Genomic DNA, 16,795 nt, shown 5'->3' on the forward strand with positions numbered 1-16,795 from the left:
GTGTAAATCTTTACGAGAGTAGAAAGCCTCATCTTTCTCCCGCAGAGCGGCTGGTAGTTTCAAACCGCTGACCTTAAGGTTCGCAGCCCGATTCGTAAACACTACGCTACCAGAGATACAAATCAAAACAACAATAAGATTTCATCTCGCACCAACAATAACAGCAAAGATAAAAAAAAGTAGAGGACAATAAATGCTGGTGGGACTGCAAAATGGTCCAACCTCTCTGGAAAGCAATATGGCACTTCCTCAGAGGGTTGGGAATAGAAGTATCTTATGATCCAGCAATTCCTCTACTTGGTATTTACCCACAAGAAATATGAGCCACAATACGAGAAGATATATGCACACCAATGTTCATAGCAGCACTATTTACAATAGCAAAAAGATGGAGACAGCCAAAGTGCCCATCATCTGAAGAAAGGATAAACAAACTATGGTACATACACACAATGGAATACTATGCTACCTTGAAGAATAACAAGGAAGCTGCATGCCACAACTTAACATGGATAAACCTTGAGGACATTATGTTGAGTGAAATTAGTCAGTCACAAAAGGAGAAATACTGCATAGGACCACTACTGTAAAAGACTAAGAAAATGAACCCATACTAAAGGGAGGGTGGATTCTTTGCTGGTTGCTGAGATGGGGGGGTGGGGTGAATGGAGGGAGGGGAAGGTGGAGCACAGAGCAGGAGGGAATAGACACAGTATAGTTTGGGTGCTGGGGAGGGGGGCAATATACAAACAAGAAGGGAGAGGTGAATGGAAGAACAAAGCAGATAAGAGAACAAGTAGGCAGGTTTGCATGGGCTAAGTGGGACAGAGATAAATAATGATGTATGCACAACCTTGTAATAACAGGGCTCTGAGATACAGAGATTGAGACATGATTGGAATGGGGGAAGGAGGGAATAATTTTAAGATGCTTGGCTGTCTTTTGAATCTTGGTTTTCTTTGCATTATATTATAAAATAGACACTGGAGGGGGAGAGAATGGAATAGCCAGGAACATCACCATAGAAAGCTTGTTAAGTCCGTCTTCTGCCTATAACTGATTGGAATACCTAAAATGGGGCTACAACGTGCCCAGTGAAGGAGGCTTCCTGTGGAGCCTCTGCATTACATAAGACTATAGGTGGAAGTTGAACCACAACCAGATCTTCAGAAATGGGAAATTCCCGCTTGAAAGGACTAGCATACCAGCCTGGAGTGGGTAGAAGAACAGAAGATACTTCTTGAAAGAAAGACCTACAGGAAAAATATAAAACAACATAGGCAGACCAACTGTTACTACAAGAACAAGCAAGTTGCTCGCACAGGAGACATCAAGGCAAGTGGTCGGGTCCCCTCAGTGTAAACCCCTTCCAAGACTAAGACTCAGTGGGAATACATGCTCTGATTGGTGACTACACTCATCACCGATGAGGTGAAGTGAGAGAAAAACAGCAATGAAGTTGCAAGGTTAGCCCTACAATGTTCAGTAGACTTCTGTGAGCCTGGGTGGAGACCTGGTTGGCTAGCAGTGTGGCAAGACCTGGCACTTTTTGGCCCAGAGTCAGTGACATAGCCACAGAGAACTAGAGTGGAGAGTGAAGCATCCAGCTGATAAGAAGAGAGGGCATATGCACAAGAACACCCACACTTGCAGATAATACCCACTTGACCTGGCTTCAATGACTGGATGATCAGAGCTCAACCAGAAGAAGAAAGAAGAGGAAAAAAAGAGTAATCTGATACAATTTGATGAACTTGACCTACACCTATGGATGCAGTAGATCAAAAAAGGGAACAAATCCTTACAGCAAGGTTCATTCCCACCCCCTCCATACACAGAGTAGACAGGGATGGGCAACTTGAACATTGTCTACCCAAAATGGGGGTGGAGGGGCTACAAAGGCAAGAAGTGACTGGCTTACAAACTTTCAAGAGGGAACCTAGATTCAAAGGGCATGAAGGAAGGTAGAATCTCCACTGAGTAGTATCCAATCTGTGTAGGCGGGGCTGATGAAATGAAATGTGGATGGATCTCTTGTGATACAATAGTGAATAATTGTTATCAGGACTGCTTGTGAGGGTTGGAAGTGTAAAGGTAGACGTTGTGTATCAAGGAAGGGAGTGATTAACTTTTCAGCCTAGGAGCAGAGGTCCCTGGGACCATCAAAGGAGAAGAGCGGAGAGCGGGACCCTACCCAGAGAAGCAGTGATGCCTGAGATGGAGGCAGAGATGATGACGAGGAGGGATGGAGCAGTTGGGGACATTAGACACAGAGAGGGAGAGGGGTTGTGTGCTGATGACCTGTGGGGCAGGCTTATAGTGTATGTCCTTTGGTTGGTTGATGATGCATGGAGGGGATTGTAACCATAGCAATGAAATGATATACAATAGGATTAATGTAAAACTAATGTTCTCCCATGTAAACTATCACATAATTCACAATAAAACATTAAAAAAATAAAAAGAAGGAAGGAATACACAGTTACTGTACCAAAAAAAAATGATTGATGCTCAACCTTTCAAGAGGTTGCATATGATCAAGAGGCAAAAATACTGAAGGAAGAAGTCCAAGGTGCATTGAAGGAATTGGCAAAATAAAAATGATTTATTGAATTTAATCAGAATTAAAACTTCTATAAATCAAAAGATATCAGTAAGAAAATAAATTGGCAAGACATACACTGTGAGAAATATTTGCAACCCATATGTTGTTGTTAAATTCTTTCAAGTCAGATCCAACTCATAGCGACCTTGTATAGGATTTCCAAGGATTGCCTGCTGGGTTTGAACTGCCCACATTCTGGATAGCATTTCAGTGCTCATCCTACAGCACCACACCGGGACATAAATCATTTGAATCCAGAGTAGATAAAGAACTCTATACCTCACTAATTGAAAGATAAACAAGTCAATATAAATAAATAAAAGATTTGAATAGATGTTTTGAAAGATAAAATGACTAATAGATACAACAAAATATCTAATTTTTGACATACAATTGCTCATAATATTCTCAAAGAATCTTTATTTCTGTATTAAGAAAAATTAACTTGCATGTGATGTTAATAATATCGTCCAATGATTTCCATATTCCATTGCATCACATCCCATTGGAATAGACACAAATATGGATTTCTTCCAATATGTTGACCATGTAACGGTCTTGAAATTTCTTGGCATAGATAAGTGAGTTTTTCCAGTGCTGCATCAGCGTGGTGAAAGATTTCAATTTTTATTCCATCAATTCCTGGAGCCTTGTTCTTTTCCAATGCCTTCAATGCACCTTAGACTTCTTCCTTCCATAAGATTGTTTTTTATTTATTTATTTATTCTATTGTGAATTGATAGTTTACATGGGTTTTGCACTCATCCTATTATATTTCATTTCATTGTAATGATTACAATCCCCTCAGTGCATCATCATTCAGCAGTATTGCTCGTATTCCCTCTGTTTGTTTGTTTATTTTATGTACACAAAAACACTCAGGAATGTATAATTATTTAAACAACCAAAAGGCACATTCTGCAAGTCACCCTCCTGGCTGCCAGCACACAACCTTTCTCTTTCCTTTCTCTTTCTAGAGTCCTCAGCTGCTCTATCTCTCCATATTATCATCTCTGCCTTCATCTGTGGTGTAGCTGCTTCTCTAGATAGGGTCCCACATTCCATTCAAGCTCTTCTCCCTTGATGGTACTAGGGTCCTCTATTCTTGGGATGTAAGACTAACTACTCCCCCCTTTATGTTATAAAACTTCTACCTTTACAGTTGTGACAATTGCAATTCATCATGCTACCAATTACTCACTATTGAATCATAAAAATCTTATCCCCATCTCCTTGCACCAGATCCATCTAGACAAGTTGAGAACTATTCAGCGTAGAATCCCATGCACTCTAAAACTAAATTCCCTCTTGAAACCTTGTAAGCAAGTCACTTAGTGCTTTTATAGTCCCCCCCGCATTTTAGGTTGTTGTTGTTATGTGCCGTGGGGTTGATTCCAACTCATAGCGACCTTGCATAGGGTTTCTGAGGCTGTAAATCTTTATGTGAGCAGAAAGCCTCATCTTTCTCCTGCGGAACAGCTGGTAGTTTTGAACTTCTGACCATGAGATTATCGGCCTGATTCGTAACCACTACACTACCATTTTAGGTAGACAATGTCTAAGTTGCACATCCTTATCCACCCTGTGTATTGAAGGGATAGGTTTGATCCTTGATGTGAAGACGCCTTCCCTCTCAGTTGGTATTTTCAGCTACTACATCAAAAAGTATAGGTCAAGTTCATCAAATTGTAGCAATTTACACTTGTTTTCTTTACCCCAAATTTTTTTTCTTTTGTCTTCCTCTAGTTGCATTTTGATCATCAAGCCATCGAAGCTAGGTCAAAAGTACCATTGGTTCTTAATCTTGAAATGGTTGAACATCAAACATTATAGAAATATTGAAAATAAGTTGTGCAAGTGTCCTATTCAACATTTTCCTGCAATTCTGAGCATCAAACTGCCAGTCATTGAGAAAGTTCACACAAAACTGTTACTATTAGTTTGGGAATTAAAATAAATAGCTGAAACCCCTAAAGAAAGCTTGGTGTCAGATCTCTGAGGAATGCATGGGCCAACAGGTTGATTCTCTCACTCTGTAGTTGCTAAAGTAAGACACCTGGGAGAGCACACTCTCAGAAAAGGGGGAGGGAGAATATGGTTGAGGAGAATACAGTTAGAAGTATGGTGAGACGTGTGGAAAGGCCATTTCCCATTCACATATTTGAAAATGGGAGTATTTATGTTATAATCTTTGAAAAAAATTCAAATGAGTAAGAACAAGAAGTAAAACATGTGAGTCCTTATTTTTGTTACTTCCACTGTCCTCACCAGCCATTGTATGTCCATTGCAGTGTCCCTGTTGTTCCAGGTAACATACCCACTCCAGGTACAACAACTGATGGAGTCACACTGTCTCCAAAAGCCAATTCTTGGAATCAATGTGTGTTCTCTCAATGACAACCTACCTTAGGAGGCAAGCATGATGAGTCTACTAGGAACTGTTCAACTAAACAAAGAGGTTAGTCCTTTCAGTCCTGGTTATAGTGGCTCATGGCTGGAGCAGGAGAAGAGCAACTCAAGACACATACCATAGAGCATGCAACATCATTCTTTACTATAAAATTGTGAGTGAGGAAAATACACAGAACAACTGGTCCTTTAGATGATTCAGCCTACAAATGACCTTTGGCTTCTTGGTTAACAGGTTTCTATGGCTTTATTTGAAGGCCTTTTCTGGTATTTTTCCCTCAGCCTGCAGGAACAGAATGGGAAGAGTCAGAACTTCAGAAAAGCCAGGGACTCAGAATTTCATCACAAGGTCACCTGGCTTCCACATTTTTCATCTTCCTAAAGGGCCAGAAACATACACTTTTTACTCACTCAGTTCCCAGACCTCACCTTGAGCATAGTAAAGATCTTTTCAGCTACGTTGTAGTTCCATTCATTGTCCTCAAGGCACCTGGATGGGAGAAAAACAGGTGGTCTCCATTAACATATTTCCACCTACCCAATGCCACAACAAAAGCATTGCTTTTTTATTATTATTATTATTGCTTTTTTATGCTTAGATTGAGAGTGTATTTTGTTTGCAAGTGAAAGTAAATGGCTGTATCAGAATGAAAATCTTATGTAATGATGAAGACCTTGTGAAAAATGGTCTTTAATCTATTTTGAGTCAATTTTTGTACATGAAGAGAGAGTAGAGTCCAAATCATTTATTTTGTGAGTGGATGTACAAGTGTCCCAGTACCCTTGTTTAATTTTTTTCTGGCACCCTGGTAAAAATTCAATTGACTATAAATGTAATAATTTATTTGTCCATTCTCAAGTATAATCCAATGATCTCTGTTTCTCCATATATCAGTACCACACAGTCCTGATTACTATAGTTTTCTTCCTTCCATCTCATTTTACTTACTATTTTTATTATATTTTTGGGGGGGTGGGTAGGAATAAAGAGTGAGGTTAGAATAGGGATTATTGCTAGATCTAAACTAGATCTAGGACTCTGTTTATTGTTAGGATTATGATTAGGATGGAGTAATGGTGTGACGCTGTAGGATCAGCACTGGACTGTTCATTCAATTCAAACCCACAAGCCACTCCTTGAAGACACTATACAAGGTCGCTATGAATTGGGACCAACTTGATGGCACTCAACAACTACAACAACAATGGTTAGGATTAGGGTTAGTGTTAAAAGTAAGGGCTAAGATAAAGCTAGGAGCAAGTCTTGGTCCCCTTTTTATGGTTACAATTGGGTTTATTTATTTTTTCATGAAATCTGTTTAATTTCCTCTTCTTTTGGATGTTCAGTAACTATATTATTGCCTATTTTTATTTTATGGGTCTTTTTGTCATTGTTGTTGCAATTGTATCTCTACTTTTTTGCGTATAAGTCTGTTTTACTTTGCATACTTCTATATCTGGGTTGAGTCTTGGTGATATTGTCATGTATGTTAGTCTCAGGTTGTTACCTGATGTTGTTGGTTCTCATTCCAAAGAATTCCCTATAGTAATTTTTGTAAAGTTGGTCTGGTTTTCACAAATTCTTTTTATTTCTGTTTGTCAGAAAATGGCCTAATTTTGCCATCATATTTGATGGACAGTTTTGTTGGATATATGATTCTTGATTGGCATTTTTTTTTCTTTCAGAGTTCTGTATATGTCATTCCATTGTCTTCTTGCCTGCCTAGTGTCTGCTGAGAAATCAGAGCTTAGTCTTATTCTCCTCTATAGGTAACTTTTCGTTTTTCCTGAGCTGCTCATAGGAATCCTTCCTCATCTTTGGTTTTGAAAAGTTTGATTATCGTATATCTTGATGTTTTTCTTTTGGGATCTATCTTGTTTGGAGTCCTGGTGTGGGACTATAGGAAAAGCAGTGGACTGATAACCAGAAGTTTGCCAGTTCAAACCCACCAGCCACTCCTGAGAAACACTGCATAGGGTCTCTATTAAGTCAGAGTCTGTAAGTTGGACCTGGAGTCCTGGTGTGGTATTGTAGGATAAACACTGGGCCACAAGGTTGGTTTGAATCACAAGGTCTGCAGTTCAAGCTCACCAGCCCCTCCAAGGAAACCCTATACATGGTTGCTATGAGTTGGAACTGACTCGACGGCACTTAACAATAACAACATAAGTCAGAGCCGATTTGACAGCACTTAACAACCACAACATCCTGTTTGGAGTTCATTCCATTTCTTGAATGGCTATCTTATTGTCTTTCATTATGTTAGGGAAGTTTTCTTCCAACAACTCTTGAATGATATTCTCTCTCTCTCTCTCTCTCTTTTTTTTTTTTTTTTTTAAGTCTCTTTGTGTTCTGGAATTCCTATCATATATTAAGTTATTCCTCTTGATTGTTGTTGTTATTAAGTGAGTCAGACTCACAGAAACCCTATAAAGAATTTCCCAGGAGTGGCTGGTGAGCCGCAGACTTTGGAGTTTAAACCAACCTTGCAGTTCAGTGCATTAACCCACAGTGCCACACAGTGTCCCACATATATCTTAGGCTTTCTTCAAAATATTTTGTTCTTTTCTCTGATTGTTACTCTTGTTGTTGTTGTTAAGTGCCGTCGAGTCGGTTCCGACCCATAGCGACCCTGTACAGGGTTTCCAAGGGTGTAAATCTTTACGGGAGTAGAAAGCCTCATCTTTCTCCCGCGGAGCGGCTGGTAGTTTCGAACTGCTGACCTTAAGGTTCGCAGCCCGATTCGTACTCTAGCAAATGAATATTGAGAGATTTTTCTTTAAACTCAGTAATTCCACTTTTCATTGATTCAGTTCTAATTATTTGCCCTTTCAACATGTCTATTTCTGAAGTCTTAGTATTAATTTGGCTTTCTAATTGCTGTTTTTGTATGGTTCTCATTTTTAAATTATTTTATCAGTTTGTTTCCTGAGTTTTTTCATAGTTTTGCCTGTTTTCCTTTATTTCATTTTTAGTTTTCTCCATCTTTCTCACAATCCCTTGAAGTTTCCTAATTAGCATTCTTTAAATTCCTTATCAGATAGTTACAATACCATTTCTGTTATATTTTCAGACTCTGTGTTTTGGTCACTTGTTTGAGGCACTTTATTTTGTTTCATTGTGTAAACTGAAATAGTCTTTTCTGAGACATTGTGGTATAATATTTATATTTAATTGATTACTTTATATAATATGTGGTATCATGTTTATATTTAGTTGATTACAATATATCAATTAAATATAAATATAAGTAATATTTATTGCTGTATTCTCAGGCACTGATCACCTGTCTCTTGGTGGATAAGGCAAAGACCAGAAATGTGAACGCAGTTAGTTCTCTGTTCACTGTTGTGTAATTAATGGAGGGTTCATGCACCTCCTCCAGAAACAGGGATGCTATGCTAGGAACCTGACTCTAGGCAGAGAAGAGGTTGTGCCACTGACCACTGGGTTAGTGAGGGCAAGGACTATACCCCCTTGACGCCAACCTCCAGCCATGTCCAATTTGCAGCCACATCCTTTGCCTGCAGACAACTATATCAACAGCTTCTTGCAAAAGCTCAAGATGGTTGCGTCTTGCCTTGCCAGTCAATAGTCCTCCCATTTTTCTTCTCTCTCACTCTTCCTGTTCAGAGTCCTTTTCCACTGGGTACTCAGTGTACCTCTCTGTCATATCCTCTGATGCTCAGGGTTCCAGAATTATAATCTATATATGTTGGCTTAATGTATCTGCTTACTCAAACATTTTCCCTTGGACCTTATTACTGTACTTTGTATTAAGTTTTAAAATTGAGGATTATAAATTCTCCATATTTGTTATTAATTTTCAAGATTGTTTTGCTATTCTGGCACTATTGCATTTCCATGTAAATTTTAGGTCCAGCAGTCAATTTCTACAAAGAAGCTGGGGTTTTGATGGGGATTGAGTTACAGCTATAGATCAATTTGGGGAATATTTCCATCTCAACAATGTTTCATCTTTCAATCCATAAGCATGCAGTATTTCTATTTATTAAGATATTCTTTAACTTTTATTCAGGTACCAGAGTATACATTTCACAGTCCTTTTCTATAATTTGTTCTTAAGTATATTATTATTTTTAATGCAGTTGTTTAGGAAATAGTTTTCTTAATTTCACTGTGTGGTTATTCACTGAACATGTATAGAAGCATAAATTATTTTTGCATACTGGTCTTACATCATGTAATCTTGCTGAAATTGTTATTAGTTCTTGTAACTTTTAGAATATTCCTTAGATTTCCCATGTACAAGCTCATGTTATCTGATCATTACCTTATTTGTAAAAATGTTTACATGTATCAATAAAATAATAGGATAAATTTTCCATGGGCCATTTTTTCAGAAACAAAAAATTCAAGTATTTATTTTCAGTTAGCTGCAAGTTCCCATATTCATATCCCAGCTCTGCCCAGTTTGCCCTCCTCCATATACACTCTCAACACTTACATTAAAGACCATTGGAGGTTCATCCCAGACTGGATGGAAAATGCTTGTATCATTTCCTGCTGTTTCTGGGAGAGGATAGGCACAGAGCTAGAGGCGAATGTGGGCACTGGGGTAGAAAAAGCACTCTGGGTCGCTTTGGGGCTGACTTCCCTCACAGACAGTTGTTCATTAATGATGAATAGGCTGGAGGAAGAATGGATACTAACTCAGTTGGACATATAGACAACCTCACATTCCCAACAATGATCCTGCTCCTACTCAGCAACACCTTCCTTCCATCCACTACTCTCCTCCCACAGAAACTACCTTTGAAGAGATATATGCCAGCTTCACTAGATTTTTAGGTTTACCTCCAATCCAGAAACAGTTTCACACCTCTTTAACCCTTTACAACAACCCAAGGAGGTGGATAATCTAACTTTAATATTCAGAGGATGACGCTGGGTAAGAGAAAGATTGTGTAACTTGACCAAGGTCACACAGTTGGTGAGTACTGGAGTCAGTGGGATAACCTTCTATTTCTATACCACTACCCATGCTCTTAACTAGTAGACTGAAGTGCTTTTGGAAACTACTTTTTGACATTCTTCAATATTAGAGAAGCCCTGAGAACTATACTGTCATCTTCCCACCGAGGTTGGTAAGAGTATTCTCACATGGCATCTTATAATAGCACTTACCTAGAGTTCCTGGCAGGAGTAGCTATGATGATCCGGTTGAAGGCACAAATGCAAGTCTGACACATTCCTTCCTCTTCAAGGACAAGAAACAACAATATCACTCAGAATTTCTTTATATGTTCATAAGCAAGGTCCCCCAGTCAAAGTTTTGTTGTCCTATGGTACTCTGAAGAGGGCCAGACAGGGAAAACTGACCACTGGGAGTCAGGAGGAGTGTCAGTCATGAGGAGGGCAAATATAAGAATAATCATCTCTCAGTGATAGGTCCCTCCTCTGTGCCATGCCCTGTGACAATTTCTTCACAACTTTATTTGACTATTTTTTCACAGCAGTCCAAGAGATGGTCATTTCTAGCCTAATTTTGTAAAAGAAGAGACTGAGAATTTAAGTAAGTGTCCCAGGGTGGTAGATTGAGGGATAGAGAGGTGAGAGGCATCAAACTCTACAGCCTATGTTCCTAACACTTGGGCTATGCTGAAACAGACAGGTATGGACATAAGTTAGTCCAAGATAATTTGATGGCAGGGTGGGAGCTGGAGAACACTGAGGGAATAGGAAGAGAAATAAGAGAAATTGGAGAGTTGTGAGAGGAAAAAGTAGGGACCACAAGGAAGAAATTCTATACACACTCACCCTTTTTGAACAGTCCATTGACAGAAAAGCAGAGCATCTTTTCCTGAAAGAGTAAAACAGCTTAGGATCCCTGCAAACTTCCTACCCACTTTTGCTCTGTGGGTGCCTCAGGAAGGAAACAGGTGCTCACCGTCTGGACAAAGATGTCCATCACAAAGGATCTGAGGTCATGCTGGGTTTTGGGCAACATACTGAGGAAGTCAACAATGTCATGTTTTTTGTGTTTCAGCAACTGAATCCGCAGGACTGTGTGGGGAGAAGAGAAGATTAAGGGCTTCCCTCACTCACTTGATCCCTATCATCAACCCCTTCACAACTCCTATCCCACTCAATCTTCCTCCTCTTCATACACGTACTGGGGTCTGTGTGTTTCTTCATATTCCTGCTACTCTTGGAGTACTCCCCTAACCTGTTTCTAGAAGCAAAGATGAACAGGAAGTTGGGATTAGCTACTGTCTTCCTGTGAGTCACAGGGTCCAGTGCTGACATTGGGTCTGTGATACTCACGGTGCTGGGTCCTCAGGGTTGAAGGGAATGGTCAGTGAAAAGCAGGCCTCATCATGGTAAGTATCCAGGAGACCTTGCCTGTCACCATAGTCATAGATCCAATAAAACCTGTGGGGAAGCAAAGGCTCTCTGCACTTAGGACCTCCCAGTGAACTTGAAAGCTCCCATGAGCAAACTTGTGCCTGGGTGGCCATTCCTTCCCAGTCCTCCCTGCCTTGGGGCTCCAGAAGTACTCACTCCTGCAAGAATTGTAAGATTCTATCCTTCAAGGCATCAGAACTTATGTAACTTTCCTGGAATCAAAAGACCATTTTGGACATGCAGCTGACAAAACCTTCTTTGCAATATACACTTTCCATTGCTTGGTACCTCGAACTTACCTTGCAGGGTTTCCTTATCTCAGAGGCTTCAATTTGAGGAGTAGTTGGTGGGAGTGAATCCTTGTCATCCTGGGGAATGAAAGAAGTCAGCAATGTGGACCAGTGACACTACTCAGGGGTACAGATAAAGGGGTACAGCAGAAAGTGAAGGTCAGGTGTGCACTGGCCTTGAAAAGTTGATAAAGTTGATGTTTTCTCCATTGGGCCTGGAAGCATCTACTATGATATGCAATGTGTATGGTTGTCTGTGTTTTATGGATCTCTTTATTTTAAAGAGACACTAGCTATGGCTTGTCTGAAGTCTGTGTTTTCTAAAACAGGTAAGGGGATGGTGCAAAAATATATGGACTTGAGGGAAGATGTGCAGACCATCAATGTTGGTTAGGAGAGACAATAATGAAGGTAAGCACTTACCAGGCATAACAACTTGGAGAAACTCTCCAGGATGTCACTGTGCAAAACCCAAAATAGGAAGAAGTAATTGACAATGTAGTTTTGGGCTGTCTGCTTTGAACAAACACACTGTTGCCACTAATACATCCCACTGTATTCTGCCCATTCAGGAGCCCCTAAAGCTTTCTTACTCCATCTGAGTTCAGGGGTCTTGGCTCCACATTTCCTGTGGAGCACTAGGCACCCCCATATAAACTGTCTTAAAGGTACAACCTGTCAATTGCTCTCACCACATGCTTCTCCTCCTTTTCTTCCTCCCTGGAAGCTCCCACATGGGAGAGCCTTACCCCTTTCTCTTGTGACACAGAAACAGCATGTAGAGGCCAGTTTCCAGAGATTCCTTTTCCTCTCTGCCTCTCTTTCCTCCCTCCAAGTCTTCAGAGAAGGCTCCAGAGGGATGAAGGAATGAGGTAGAGCCCAGGTCTCTGCTACCTTACTGGGTGACTAGTGCTCTTCCAGGCCTGATTGTGGATAAGAAGACCTGAATGCCCCTTAGGGATGACCTAGGATGTTGGGGCAGATAGAAGGATGAGGCCAGCTCAGGAGGCAGGGAAGGGATGAGGACACAAAGGGAGTGAAGATAGAGGAGAAGAGAGATGCAGAGACATAGGGGAATGGAGACAAAAAAAGAAGGAGAAAGTCAAGGAAAGGCAAAAGGAAGATAGTTTCTGTGGGCCGTTGGGATTAGGAAGTAAGGAGGGAAGAAAGGTGGAATGGTTCCTCTACTACCATGCTGTCCTTCATGGCTAGTCCTAGGGCTGAGGTAGGAATGGAGAGCAGATTCTTGTTGGCCTGGGGTCCACTGATCTACCTATGTAATCTGCTGAGTGGGGCATGAGGTTCAAGTACTAGCACATTATGGATTTCAGAGTATATGACCGCTCTTACGAGCACCACATTCTCCCCTAATGGCTCCTGAACAACTGTGCCTGTCTTAGGTAGTGATTTGTCTGAGGAATCTTGGTTTACCCAGTGACCTTCTGAAGGACCAGGGTGGGGGTCAGTGCCCCTGTGAAGACTATGTTATATCCTCATCTGCTTCTGTACCCAGTTTTTCACACTTGGCACCCACCTCAGGATGCCCTCTGTTCACTGCAGGTAAACCGCTCCTAACTTACTGACTCAGGGAACCAAGATATCCTTCAAGTATGGCCCAACTTCTGGCACTGAGCCACAGGAAGAGATGTCATGATACAACCAACCCTCAGCATGGAGTAGAAAATCCCCCATGTCAGCCTGGCACAGGTTGATGAATGCTTTGGGAGCAAGAGATAGAGGTCCCATCATAGGACAGAGAGAGAAGCCCCATTTCAGCTCAGAAGCAGGAAGGCCTGCCTCAGCAGGGATCCCTGGTCAGAAAGGGCCTTCACAGTCCAGGGCACCAGGACCTGACTCAAGGAGGACCCAGTGAGGGAGCAAGGTACAGTATGTACACTGCTGGTCCTAAAGAGGTAGAGGGAACCCTGTTTCCTAGAGCACATTCAAGGAAGGCCAGTCAAGAAAAGGCTGGGTGCAGAGAAGTAGAAAACAGAAGGTAACAGTTAGCAGGTCAGAAGAAGTCAGAAAGACCTCAGCAAAGATGAGAGTTCCTGACAGAAGACTGGGGCTACAGTCTCCTGTAAACAGGCACTGGCAGGGGTTGATTTGCTGCTAGGGGTTGAAGGTCTCCAGGATAGTTAACTCTGACCTTATAGTTGTTATTAGTTTCTACTGAGTCAATTTGGACTCATGGTGATCCCATATTTTCAGTGTATAGCTATGCCCTACAAGGTGTACAAACCTGTGACCTTTCAGAAGCAGATAGCTAGGCCAGATTTTGAGGTGCTTCTGGGTGCATTTGAACTGCCAACCTTTGGGCTAGTAGTTGAGGGCTTAGCCATTTGTCCCACCCAGAGGATCCCCACTGACCTTATATTGGTGGACTGGTCTGAGAGTGTGTCACACAATGAGTTTCCTTCTTGTGACAGCTCTTTAAACTCCCAAGCTGACTTTAGCTAAGAAAATTGGGAGGGGACAAGGAAAAAGAGTCCCAGGGACCCAGAAACATCTGAGCCTTTGCACAACCAGTCTTCACACTCACTCATAGGCTCTTTCCTGCCTCATGCCATCACTAGGATGAGCACCATCACCCACCCTCCACCCAAATTAGATCTGGCTTCCACTTCTCACATAATGTTTGGAAAGGTTCAAGTTCTTGACTTTGGAGGCCTTCTGTATAGTATCAGGTAGGTCATCCAGTTGATAATGTTTGTAGCTGCACAAGTTCAAGGGCAATGACTTTGGAGAAGAAGAATTAGAGAGATGATTACTAAGTAGGGCCTTAGAGACAAATCAGTCCTCCATCATAGCCTTTTCACTTCTATACCTAAGGCACTGGGCCTAAGGTCTCACCTCAAGGACATTCTCTTTGATGATCTTCAGCATGGCAGCCATAGAGTTTTCTCCATTCAAGCTCATGTCAATATTGTAGCCTACTAAGTCTTCAGAAAGCCAAGAGAAGGGAATCAGAAAGCTGAGATGGACAACTATAACAGCATCAGTGCCAATGCCTCTCCAAATTATCATCCTTCCCTTCCACGAATACACCTCTGCCCTTACCTGCCCTAGAATAACTTCTGTCAGCCATCTCTGGATCAAAGTGGAAGTTCTGGAAGTCAACAACTTGCTGGGAGACAAACCATTTATTCATGGCCAGCTGCAAAGACAGAGATGGAAATAGCAATTCTGAATTGTTTGTAGAGGTATTCATTGTTGTTAAGTGCCATTGAGTCAGGTCTGACTCATAGCGACCCTGTATAGGGTTTCCAAGGGGCAGCTGGTGAGCTTGAACCGCTGACCTTGTGGTTCAAACCAACCTTGCAGTCTAGTACAGTAACCCACATAGCCACACATGGGGAAATCAGGGTGGAAGAAAAATGGGTCTGTGTGTAGGTGCATAACATGCCATGAGTCTACATTACCTTTAGCTGTTCTATTTGTTCTGGCTTCAATATATTCTGCAGAAAGTGGTATACAACAGAAGGGTTGATAACGATTGATTTCTGCAAGAAAAAGATGCAGGGTAAGTATCAGGAATTCTAATTCCATAGAAGATGATCAAGTCCTTGAACTGTCTTTCTGTCCCTGTACTTCTTGTTGTTTTTAAGTGCCGTCTAGTCAGTTCCAACTCATATGACCCTGTATAAGGCTTCTGAGGAGCAGTTTGAACCTCTGGCACTGTGGTTAGCAGCTCAGGCTTATCATACAGTGCTACACCAGGACTATTTTTACTGTGTGTCTGAGTCAATTCCTACTCATAGTGCACTGTATAAGCTTTCTGAGACTGTAAATCTTTCTGGGTGCAGAAAAACTCATCTTTCTCTCACAGAGCTGCTGGTTGATTTGAACTGCTGAACTTGTGGTTAGCAGCCCAATGAGTAACACACTACACTATTAGGGCTTCACACCAGGACTAGGTATAGTTAATTACCTCAACACACACCTTTTGATTCTCTTCATCCCAGAACCTGTGGATAGCCTTCAACAGAGATACAGGGGTAGAATCCTGAATAAAGAACTGGTCATGCTTTTGCATGCAGTGAAACTACAAGGAGCAGAGGCAACAGCAATAATATCAAAGACTAAAGATCACTACTGATCCAGACCACCTCCCTCCTCTGTGCCCAGCCATCTGATTTATCTGTCCTCTCTTACATCAAATGGGGTGAAAGGAACACTGCAGTGGCTCTGGTTGGAATTCAGTAACCAAATCTTGTCAGACTTTCTCCCATAAGGTACCTAAGAGTAAAAGAAAGTATGTTGCTGTTGTTAAATGCCGTTGAGTCAGTTCTGACCCATAGGTGGCTGGTGAGTTTGAACCACCGACCTTGCAGTTAAAACCAACCTTCTGATTTAGTGCTTATCCAACAGTGCCACAGCAGGACTCCAGAAAGTATAGGAGAGAATAATTATAACATGGAATTAAGACTAGAGAACAGACCCAAGCAACTGTTCTGTTCTGACTTTCTATTGCACTTTTACAAAGACTGCTAAAGAACCATTGACATTTCTTATTTTTCTTACCATTCCTAAAGTTGTCCTCCAAATAATCAAATTTAGATATATGATATTAACTTCCTTTTTTTAGATTCCATGAGAACCTACCTCATGCAGACTGTGCCTGCTTCTTTGACAAAGACTCCAGGGACTGGACCTCACATTCCCCCTTTCCTCCAACACACCCACTCAATTTGAGCCCAAATGAGTCATGCCGCTGGAGTTGCTGTGTCGCATTTGCAGTCTTTCCCATGTTTGCCTTAGATAGCAGCACCGGCATTTCTGCCAAGCTTTTCCCTTTTTATTCCTCCCCTTAACATGTAGACTATAAAGCATTTTTACTTCTAATAGTAAAGGAAAGATGACAAAGTCCTGTGCCCCCAGCACAACTTCACCTGAGCAGCCCCACCATCAACACTCCCCCTACATACTCCATACATTTTTCTAGGATACTCACTATGATCTTAAACCAGCTCCTGGAGTTTCCATACTTCCTCTTCTCTAATTTCATTTTTGGGCCTCTTCTGTCTTGCCATACAGTAATGTAGATAAGATCTTTATTGTGACATCCCACTCTTCTATTATTGAATTGGATGATGTAGGGTGTACTGTGGGAAAACAGAT

At 41.3% G+C, this 16,795-nt stretch overlaps 1 protein-coding gene across 1 annotated transcript; it reads right to left on the reverse strand.

Moving 5' to 3' along the window:
- Positions 1 to 5,261: 5,261 nt before the first annotated feature.
- LOC102842736 (nuclear RNA export factor 1-like) lies at positions 5,262 to 15,710 on the reverse strand. The gene is made up of 13 exons (XM_006877757.1): positions 15,606 to 15,710; positions 15,097 to 15,177; positions 14,735 to 14,831; positions 14,528 to 14,616; positions 14,045 to 14,130; positions 11,304 to 11,411; positions 11,153 to 11,211; positions 10,927 to 11,042; positions 10,797 to 10,839; positions 10,164 to 10,236; positions 9,484 to 9,666; positions 5,444 to 5,504; positions 5,262 to 5,297 (listed from the first exon to the last, which is right to left on the reverse strand). Exons 1-13 carry the CDS (start codon positions 15,708 to 15,710, stop codon positions 5,262 to 5,264), a joined length of 1,137 nt encoding a protein of 378 aa, XP_006877819.1.
- Between the last annotated feature and the right edge of the window lie 1,085 nt (positions 15,711 to 16,795).

The sequence above is a fragment of the Chrysochloris asiatica genome, unplaced genomic scaffold (assembly GCF_000296735.1).
Source record: "Chrysochloris asiatica unplaced genomic scaffold, ChrAsi1.0 scaffold00591, whole genome shotgun sequence".
Classification (NCBI taxonomy): Eukaryota; Metazoa; Chordata; class Mammalia; order Afrosoricida; family Chrysochloridae; genus Chrysochloris; species Chrysochloris asiatica.